The following is a 10,785-nucleotide window of genomic DNA, read 5'->3' as shown; positions in this document are numbered from 1 at the left end:
TCCACACCCTCCCTCACTTCTGCCTTATGGAATTCCAAGCTTCTTTCCAGGCTTAGCTCAGGTACTTCCTTCTACAAGAGGCATGTCCCGGTGATTTCCCCTTCCTAGAATTACTTTGTATTTGCTTCTCTATATCCCTAGTCTCCCACTCTCACAAGGAAAAAACCAAAAAGTTGCCTAAAGTCAGGGATGGTTGCAATTTTGGCTTAATATCCCCGGATGCTAGCCCAGTATCTGGCATGCCAAGCCCCCATATTTACAGATAAAGAAGCTGAGCACCAGGGAGAGGAGGTGCCTTGGTTGAGGAGGTCACACAGCTGTTTTATTGGCAGAGCTGAGACTAACAGGTCTGTAGGTTAGCTCAGAGCTTAGCCTAGTGCTCTTTTGGTTTGCACTGAGACTTGGATCCAAAACACTTGGGAAATTCTACAATGCCATGTAGTGTAAAGGTTTATTATTGTTACACCCCAAAGAGGAAAGGAAATTTAATGATATTGAATAGATGTTTCCCAAACACAGCTGTGGAGAAAATTCTGTTTTGTTTCTCCATTGAGTTGCTTTCAGGGAATGAAGGTCCTTCTAGAACCTCTACATGTTTCGTTAGAGATGGTCCCTTTTTTTAAAAAAAATTCCATCCATCTTCCTGTCGGACACACCCACAGGCCCACTAGTGTATTTATGGCAGACATTCCATGGCACTAACGATGCCACCATGCTTGTTTTCAACAGAGATAATAGGGATCCCAGAGTGGAAACTGGACCCTGTTTTAGCTATTGCCCAAGTCCTTAACAAGTGTAGTCTGAGAAGGAACAGTGTTATCAACTGGCAAAACTGTAGGTGGCCAATCCTTAAGCTTTGTGGAACTGAGTCTCTGTTTAAATCCTAGAATATCAGAGCTCTAGGAGGCTTCAAGGATGACTCCATGCAAACCTTTCACATAAAGATTTGGAAGCCCAGAGGTGAAAAGACTTGTCCAAAATCCCAGTGGTGAGGCTGGGACTTGAACCTGTGTCCAACCAACCAGTCAATGACGAAACACATATGCACACACGTACACGCAGAACATCTTTTTACCACTTTTGTATTTTATTGTGGAACTGAGTTTGTTTCCTTTACATCAAATGGAAGAGGGGATATTGCACACGAATGTCATAAAAGCACTACATATTACTTTCACTGGAAACTAATTTTCTACATTAGATATGACTGAGTAGAATAGAATGATGCAGGATTATAAGACATAATACCATACACAGCTGCAGACCGACACAAACACCATTCAGAACAAGAGAGAGGAGTGTGTGAGGTGCTTCTCAGCCCAGCTCAAGACCTTCTCCCCGAGGTCAGCAATGGGGCAGTGGCGTAAAAGGGATGTCTGGCCACAGCCTCCCTCGGTGGTCGCTGCCACCGTTCGGGCAGCCCAGTCTTGAATGCATATATCCTCAGTACCTCTCATCATCCGGAGAGCCAAACTACTTTAGTACAGAGAAGTTTTTGTTGTTTTGTTTTGTTGCGTTGTTTTTCGACTTTTCATGGGTGCTGCCTTGTCAGTTCTCTTTAGCAGAAGTTACAACAAACAGGTTGGTTTTTGTTAGTTGTGGTTGTTTTTTTTTTCAATTTATACCAGGTGAATAACATAATTGCATTTAAAGAAATGCTCGTCCCTAGATCGCTTTTGGTGCGTTGTTCAGTTAAAAGATCAAAGTTTACAGTTCCTTTCAAATGTAAACAGAACCACTTTCTGATCTACTAAATTAAAAAAAAAATACTAAAACTCTCACAATATCACCACGCAGCAAGAACCTCCCAGGGACAGGTGCCTGAAATAGAGGCAAGACAGTAAAGTAGCACAGCAGCTTTGGGGTGCTGTGGGTTTATTGGAGGGAGAATATGGGATGGGGAAGGGACTGTAAAACACCATTAACCAAATGATTAGATCTTAGGGAATGAGCCTTGGAAAGCTCCTAAATTGTGTAAACTATTGGAGACACTTAAAAACATTCATATACACTGTGGGATCTATGTTAAGTAAAAAAAAATTAAATGCCATGGAGATGGTGTTGGAGGAAGTCAATGTATCCAGTCCCACCACAAGACTGAAAAAGCATGCATGGGGAAGTGGGTGGAAGGAAGGAGAGCTGGTTCACATTGTAAATGGAGCGTCTTCTCTAATGTTCATTCTCCATCAAATTTTGTCCAGAGTACTACCACTGAGATCATGATGAGGAATGTTGTCATGGGGAATATACCGTCGTTTAAATTGAGTGTGCTCTGCACTCGAATATTGGAATCTATGCAAGTGGAGGAATCCATATCAAACCATGCTCCTAGAAATCTGTGCTGATTTATAGAGCTCATCAGAAATGTACACAGTACATTGGGATGACTGGTGCTAAAAGAAGTGGGTAGGCTTGTAACTAGCAAATTTATTCACAGGGGCAGGAAAGGCTTTGGGGCCATAGGAGCTATCCCACCATAAACCTTGGTTTGCTCTGTAACACTCAGGCTGTCGCCATCATTTGGAATGGAGGTGGATGGAGGAAGCAGTTACTGTATTTTAGAGAAAAAGCCAGCAGACCAATTGCTTTCTTTTCTTTCTTTCCTTCTCTTTCTTTCTTTCTTTCCTTTCTTTCTCAAATTCTATAGCAGCAAAAAAAGAAAATATACTAGAAGTGGAAATGGCCAAAATATGCGTTCATTTTCTTAAAAGCAAAACTAATGTACGAGCCAAAGCTCCCACCCTAAGTAGACCTCCTGCCAAATAAAAACTACCAGGAGCTGTCAATTGGGCAAGAAGGTGGCAAGTTTGCTCTTCCTCCACTGAAACACACTTTGGAATCTTATCTGCAAAAGACTGTGGCAGAATTCAGATGAATCAATTAAGCAATAAATTGTTTTTTTTTCTTTCATTTCATAAGCTGTCCTATACAATAAATTCTAAGAAAATGATTATGAACTCAGCAAATTTGATTTTCTTCATAATTCATTCCCTTTCTATGTGGGTTTTTTTTTTGTTCCATCATAATTCTGAGGATTTTTAAAAAGGATTTTGAAGATACAGAGTAATAAATAAAGGCTGTGTTACTAGAGACATCTAACAAAAATAGAATATTAATTTTTTTAAATTAAACATTTGAAAAACTTAATTCACAGCATTAAGTGGACTGCATGAGCCCTCAGTGAAAGGGCTCGGAAGCACATTTTTAAACCCTCATAAAAGTTAGCAGTGCAAACATATACCTTATCAAACAAAAATAAACTAACAATGTTAATTCTGAAATAAATAACAAACGGAAAATAAAATGAGGTCATTGTTCAGCTACTTAATGGACCTTAGAGTCTGCAGGAAATGTGAGTTGTGCAGAGCAGCACAATTTCTTTAAGTAAAGTATTCTTTTGAGATTTGGGAGCCGCGATAGCTCATCTGAACCTTAGCTTGATCTGCACCAAGCTTTCCAAACTAATGTGTCAAATGGCTGTGATGGGAGAAATTATCTCCATGTTCTAGGTTATGATTCTGTAAGAACTGGGAACCTAACTGCTCTCAAGTTAAAATTTTTTTTAAGGAAAAAATGCCAAAGCAAAAATTTGCTTGGGTTCTTTAAACGTATTTTGGCTCATTCATCTCATTGCTGAAGGTGTTGGAAGAAGTAAAACATCAGATACTGTTGAGTGCCATACCTGTCCTGCTGGTTCCCCACTCTCAAATACCACTAACACTTCGATGCAAATGTTGTTGGGGGTGGAGGGAGGGGCATGTGACACCAGCTGGTAGGGAAAGAACCATTATTCCTGGCAGTTCAGGGGCTTTCATCAATACATGACTGCAAAACCAGACTTCATTACCATCCAAACTTCAAACAACATTATTGATGGGCTTTCTTGTTGGTCTTACAAGACTTTAAAAATGAAATAAAATTACCTTCACCAGAAATGTTTTTCTTTGCATTTTCCTGTAAACAAAAACTTGTGTTAAAAAGTTCATCTATGAAAAGTTCACACATAGCTAAAAAAAAAATTCTTCTGTACACTTGTTCCTGTAATTGCTCTGAAATTAACTGAAAATAAAAAGCCAATGAAAGACAAAAGAAGGTAAATACTGTACACTCGCTGAGAACCTCTGTCAACATATGGTAAGAATGGTTCACTGTTTCCCACTTCTGGTCACTGATGCCACTTTCAGGCTCGATCTTGCCGTAATATAAAAGAAGCTTTCAAAGACGCTTGTCTTGTTGGGTTGAGGGGCTGCAGTGCACTGATGTGGAGCTGGTGGTGTTCCATTGACATACTGGTCCCTCAAAGCACCAAGCTGTTGGACCAATCAGGTTGGCTCCTAATACCCCACAGGCACACTCACACTCCTTTACTGGTGTATCTATAATCCTACACAGATGTTTTATAAACTTGCTGTCTCACATTAAAAAATAAGTGCATCAAGTATCTTTGTACATTCAAGTCACTTTCTAAGGCAAATTGTCTCCCGTAGGTACATACTCCCAACTGCTTTGGTATTTTGCTTCAGGTAATTGGCTGTTGACTTGGGTGTTCACGCATGCAGGTCGAGTGATTCAGAGTGGACTAAGTGGTGGACACTGGGAGCGTGCCTTAGACCAACCTATTTGCAAGTTCTGAGAGTTCTGAATGGGGTTCCAACTACTTGTGGGTCCAGCCTAGGATTATGATGCTATGTCAGTATGAAGACTTCAGACTAGAAAAGTAAGATGGGAAGGTTGCATGTCCCTGCAGAGTCACTTCCCTTCCTCACGTTGTTGTGGGCTGTTTGTTGGTTTTCCAGCCAACTTAGTTGAGTAAGTGAAGACCCTTTTTTGAGAACTCAGACTCATATAAATTGAAAACTTGCTTTGCATGTGATAGTCTAAGTAAACTGCAGAAGTAAATACACCTATTGCCCGAGACAAGTACAGACCTAATTGTTACTTTCTCCTCCTTACTCTACCCCTCTCTCCTTTTTTCTCTGTGTATCTATCTTGCCAGCTTTCTTTTCTGTTCTCTCTCTCTCTCTCTCTCTCTCTCTCTCTCTCTCTCTCTCTCTCTCTCTCTCTCTCTCTCTCTCTCTCAGACAAATGCCTCTACCTGGCAGAAGTCAGATTGGGTTTGCTAGTGCATGGTTTCTAAACGTTCAGCGGAGATGAGCCAGGATCTGTAATTTTGCAGTAATTTGAACCCTAAGGTGGGAATACTGTTACTTCCCTTTAGCAATCAGCAAAAACTGAAAAATATTAGTGACTTGCATCACCATGACACAGTATAGCATTTGGCAGGTAAATAGTTCAGCATTTGAATTGAATGGGTTAACTTTTTTAGAAAAGGTGATTTCAAACTGAAGAATTTCTGGAAACAAAGTTTAAAGGTTGTGTTGTGTTCTTTCGTTGTTTTACGTTTGTGTTGTTTTTTACAATTCAATCTTGCATGCGGGGAAGGATTCATCTTGCATGACAACGGTGCTGCTGCTTGCCAGAACCATGATGTTGAGGTCCTGCTGTTTCTCGTGGGTCTCCTGGTACCATTCCCTCATCACTTCGGAGTCATGAGTTGGGATCAGGGTCACCTGAAGGGGAAGAAGACGGCCTTTAATAGCTTCAGCAATAAGGAATGAGGGAGAGGCCAAAGTAATAGCTTCATCAACAAATGGTTTTCAGCTCTCAGAAAAAGCACAGGGGCTTTGATGCTCCTACTTTCCAATCTGGTAGAGGTAGCCTCCATTCCACCCACAAAAATAAACCATCTATTCATTTGGGGTAGGGGAAGAGGAGGGAAAACAAAAGTTAAAACTAAAATCCCATTATTTAAAGTGCAATACTCATCTCATTCTAATTCTCCATTATGGAAAAAAGGGTTGCTGTAAGGTAAAATTTTCAGTCTTTCCCCATTGCAATCTTAAAAACAATTGAGTTCATGGGGTTTTGGGAATCACATTCTTGTACACCCATTGGTTAAATCTGGCTATTACATTAACCCCAGACCAAAGGTTCCCTCTATTTTCCTTCTGATTCTAATAAATCTAGAATTCCTGTTTCTTTTCTGGTTATCTGGTATGTGACATGTGACAAATTCAATACAACATAACCCCCCTGAGGGTAGGAACTATTTATCTTTGTCTTCCCAGAATAGTAGTTGCTTGATAAATGTTTGTTGAATAATTGATCTCTGCCTTGGTCTATGAAGTCCAGAAGAGTATAGGCCAGGGCTGGTCTCAAGGCCACATGTGGCCCTCTAGGTCCTCAAGTACTGCCATTTGACTGAATCCAAACCTCACAGAACAAATTCCCTTAACAAAAGGATTTGTTCTGTAAATCTTGGACTCAGTCAAAAGGCCGCACCCAGGGACTTGGAAGGCCACATGTGGCCTTGAGGCTGCAGGTTCTCCACCTGTTCCCTTTCTCTAAAACTTCTCCTAAAGCATGTAGAAACATGATTTTGGTCCACAAAATACTATCCATGAATTGGAAAGGGACCAGTTTTATAAAGATTTGTGGGTGTGAATATGTGAGTAGAAAGTAGTAGAACTATCCACATCCAAAGAAGGAACTATGGCGTCTGAATCTAGATTGAAGCATACTATTTTCTCTTTTTTTCTTTCTCATGGTTTTCCCCTTTTGTTTGATTCTTTTTTTCATTACATGACTAAGGTGGAAATATGTTTAATATGACTGTACCTCTATAGCCTGTATCAGATTGCATGCCATCTTGGGGAGAGGGGAGGAGAGGGAGAGGGAAAAATTTGGAACCCAAAATCTTATAAAAGTGAATGTTGAAAACTATAAGAAAGAAAAAAGAAGTCGAACTTCAGAAAAAACCCCTTTCCTAACTTCTTTGTACCAAAGAACTAACTACCTTCTTCAGCTCAAACCCAGGACCCATACTTTGTTCTGCTGGAGCACAATTTTAAGGCTTCATTATCACTTAAGAGTTTCTGTAACTGTCATCCTATTCATTCCTCTAGGGGGAATACAGTTTATCAGGATGTGTTGGTATAGTTACCTGCATGTTGCTTCCCCACTGAGCCTTTCCTTCCAGTAAGGAGTCCAGGACAGCTCTACTGGGCTCTTCGGCTGCAGGGTCATTTCCACTCACCACGTAGTAGGATGACCGAACTCGCTTGAAAAATTCTACGTCGACGTTTTTACTGTTGCTGTGGTTGGGAATGTAGACAAGGTCCAGATACACAGGAGGTCCTGGAGGCACAGCTGAGGACTTGGCTGTCTTGGTAGGCCCAGATCCTGGGGGAAGTAAACACAGAATGGGATGCATTACACCAGTTTGAAATAATCCTACTACCTTCTACCCATTACAATGATAACCCAATGCACACATCCTTCTTCCTTCCCCCTCCCTCAATGGATCCAGAAAGAGGTTAAGAGGTAGAGTAGGGGTGGGGGCCACCACAGTCATGGAGTTGGAAAGACCACATCTTTTTTCATATGTTCTTTATAGTTAATTTGGGCATTTATAATTGTCAAAATAACCTCTTCACTATCTACATCCAGAGATAGAACAAGTAAATAAATATGTATATCATGTATATTATAGAGAGAATAATTTTACATACTCATACACACACATATTTGTGCTTAATCGTGGCCACCTCCAGGGCAGGGAGAGGGAGGACAACAGAAATTTGCATGACATTCTTGGTGTATATTTGTAAAGTTGTACATAGTAAATTTACAGTTTCACATGTAATCATCTTTTTTTACTGTACTACATTATGGAAATGCCTGTTTTATCCCACAAATTAAAAAAAAAAAGACCGGGGTCAAAGTCCTGCCTTTGACAGATAGTGGATCTGTGACTCTTGGGCCAATCACTCAACCTCTTAGTTTCTTCAGCAGCTCTCTAAAACTGTGGATTGCAGTTGAGTTGCTCATCCATATCTGCGAAGGGAATTTCCATACCACATGTTCTCTATAGAAATAAAATCACACATCCAGAACGTCGCTCCCTCCACTGACCACAGAACCAATGCTTGCAGTGATACAGAAAAAGCAAAAATGGTTTGTGTATCATTTCAATATACGAAATAAGGATGCGGGATGATTTCTCCATAGAAACAATCCCCTGAATGGCCAGAGGATAGCTTTAAGCCTTGCATTCAGGTGCAAATGAAGGTGTTTAGAGTTTCTCCATTAGCCCATGCATGATAGGTGGTTTTTCTCGTCTCACTACTAGAGATGAGCCTAGGTGATAGAGTTGAGATGTCTGGCTACCTGCCCATCTCCAGAGCTTGTTCAACGTCATATGCCAACGTTCATGATCAATGTTGGCCCTGTGTCCCCAGAGCAGTGATCCTTTCAGACTGTGTTGGAAAGTTAAACTGTAACTGATAGAAGGAATGACATTGGCAGGAGGTTTTCAGGTTCTGGGGATAATGGTGTTGTCTAGCCAGCTGGGCCATACCCAACTGAGAGAAGTGAGGAGCATCTTTTATCCAGACCTCACACCTGCAATCAGAAAGACCCACACAAAGTCCAAATCCAGACCAATCAAAGGGCTCACTCTTGGAAGCAGCCACAGCACTGCCTAGTTTGGGTTCTGTCCCTAGCCTGGGAAGGTGGGGCCATGGAAACCATCTTGGCAGAGATCTCTGTCTGCTTCTCTAAGGAGTTATGCACTTGCTGCAGCTGAGCACAATCCTAGAAACAGCTTTTTGTCAGATAAAAACTACCAAGAGTTCCCAACAGCTTTTTCAGAAATCCCTGCATAGCAGTTTCCCTAGCTTTAAGACTAATCTAAAATACTATCTTTTGCAGGTGGCTTTCTGGGTCTCCTATCCCTTCAGACAGATTATTTATATTTTCAAGATAATTAGTTATTGACATGGTGTCTCCATCATTAAAATGCGAGTTCCTTGAGAGCAGAGACTCTATTTTTGCCTTTCTTTGTTTCTCCAGGTCTTATCACAGTGCCTGGGGCATACTAAACATTTAATAAATACTAGTTAACTGACAAAAAGAAAACGAAAAGCAGCTGTTTCAGCAGATTCTCATAGCCTGTCAATCAATGGGCAGGCAAAAGTGCTGGGAGATATCGCTGATGTGTTCACACACAGGGAGAGCAATATACTTCTGCTTATTGAAGTAGGTCATTTGAAGGATATCTAAAAAGGTCAGCAAACCAATTGGGGGATCTTTGGAAACCTGCTTGTGGCTAGAAAGGAGTTTGTAACTAGTACCAAAAGTTTGAGGTTAAACTGGGTATTTAATATTCAAGTTAAAATGAAGTGCACCTTGTGCCATTGGTAAGGATAAATCACACATGTGCACACATGGGCATACACAATGAACTTCTAAATAGAGAAACATCTCAAGTGGTTGAAAGCTTAATAGGGTTGGCCCTAGGACATTTGAAAGCACTTAACTATATTCAATATTTTTCAACTTTATGAAAACTGGGCAGTTAACCCTGAAGGATCCCTATTTTCTCTATGGAATTTACAAAGGCTATGCCTTTAAAAGTTGATAAACAATAACACCAAGGAATTCATTAAGCCAGGTAATTCTGTTTAAAATGCAATGGTGGCTTGTTTCAGTGAAATAGTCCCTTAGTCCTGAACAGCCACAGCCAAAGAATTTTCTTCACAGGCCCTGTCTACCTTTCAGCGGTCTATCCTATGAGTTGTCTTATAGACATGTTTGTCAGGAATTACCTTGTTGTGGAATTAGTAAAGTCCAGCAACCCTGACTAGATGGATGTTGTTGAAATATGTAATGACAGTAGAGAAAATGGACAGGATTTAGGGCATGTTTTAATGCAAGGAATGCCAAAATTTTTCCTTTTCACAAATAAGTCTATTAAATGAGTAGAAAAGCATCTTTGTACAGGATGGGCTCAATCACATCAAGAGTTTCCATTTAAAACTTGACCTCTAAATTATCCTTTTAAATGACTCAAAGGATAATGTTAACCTAGTAGCATGAGTATTACTGGTAGTCGATGACGTATTTCTAAAAGGTCACCTAGTAGCAGTTTGCTTTTACGTCTTTAGCCAGTTCACTTGTCACTGTTCTCAGGCTGAGGGGTTAATTTGGTGAGTTTCATTAATTCTAGACTCTCTTTCAGGGGACTGAGTTATGTTTAAATATGGAGAACTTCAATTTGCCTCTACATGAATGTACATGTCTCACTGGGAACAAGAACTATCCTGATTTGGACTGAGGAGTCTTGAAGCTGATTCTTCACATTTTAAAAAAGAAAGATCTGTAGCGTGGGATTTCATTATGGAATTCCTTTATTTAAGAAGGACCTGAACTTTAGAATCTCAAAGGTTTGCTAGATTTTTTCCAATAAACATAGGACATGCTATTTGTAAAGCATTTTACATACATATTTTTGTTAATTTGCATTCATTTGTATGTACTAGGACTTAAAAATATTGATCAAATATGTGAATATACAAGGAAACATTACTGTAATCTACTGTCATTGTATTAAAGCTTAATATTCAGAACCACTATAGATAGTTGGTAGTTGGTGATTTTTAGTTGGCACAAGAGAGGCCTTTCCAGTAAGCCAAGGTCAGCCCTGGGGAAATAATCCATCTGGAAAATGGGACCAGAATATGATCTATGCCCAGAAACCAGCAATATCTAGAAGTTCTAATGAAGTGGGGTATTAAACATAAATAGTCTTTTATATTTCCATTCATAAAAGGAAACAGAGTCTCTTCAACCACTTAAAAGATTTTTCTGTTTGCAGACCCATAAAAAGGAAGTTGAAGCAGAAAGGTTATTTTATCAGAATTTTCCTCAATGAATACTTAATGA

The 10,785-nt window shown here is 40.0% G+C and overlaps 1 protein-coding gene across 3 annotated transcripts in view; it reads right to left on the bottom strand.

The window, feature by feature from the left end:
- Window positions 1-5,027: 5,027 nt before the first annotated feature.
- The window catches only part of MAP1B (microtubule associated protein 1B), a 112,832-nt gene continuing 107,074 nt past the window's right edge, over window positions 5,028-10,785 (bottom strand). For all 3 annotated transcript variants that reach the window (XM_072606304.1, XM_072606305.1, XM_072606306.1), the window contains 2 exons: window positions 7,004-7,242; window positions 5,028-5,570 (listed from right to left, as the gene is read on the bottom strand). In XM_072606304.1, the coding sequence (XP_072462405.1) occupies window positions 5,415-5,570; window positions 7,004-7,242 (395 nt within the window). In that variant the 3' untranslated portion in view covers window positions 5,028-5,414. The remainder of the gene's footprint in view (window positions 5,571-7,003; window positions 7,243-10,785) is intronic.

The sequence above is a fragment of the Notamacropus eugenii genome, chromosome 4, assembly GCF_028372415.1.
Source record: "Notamacropus eugenii isolate mMacEug1 chromosome 4, mMacEug1.pri_v2, whole genome shotgun sequence".
Taxonomy (NCBI): Eukaryota; Metazoa; Chordata; class Mammalia; order Diprotodontia; family Macropodidae; genus Notamacropus; species Notamacropus eugenii.
This window is presented reverse-complemented; position numbering and strand designations above follow the sequence as displayed.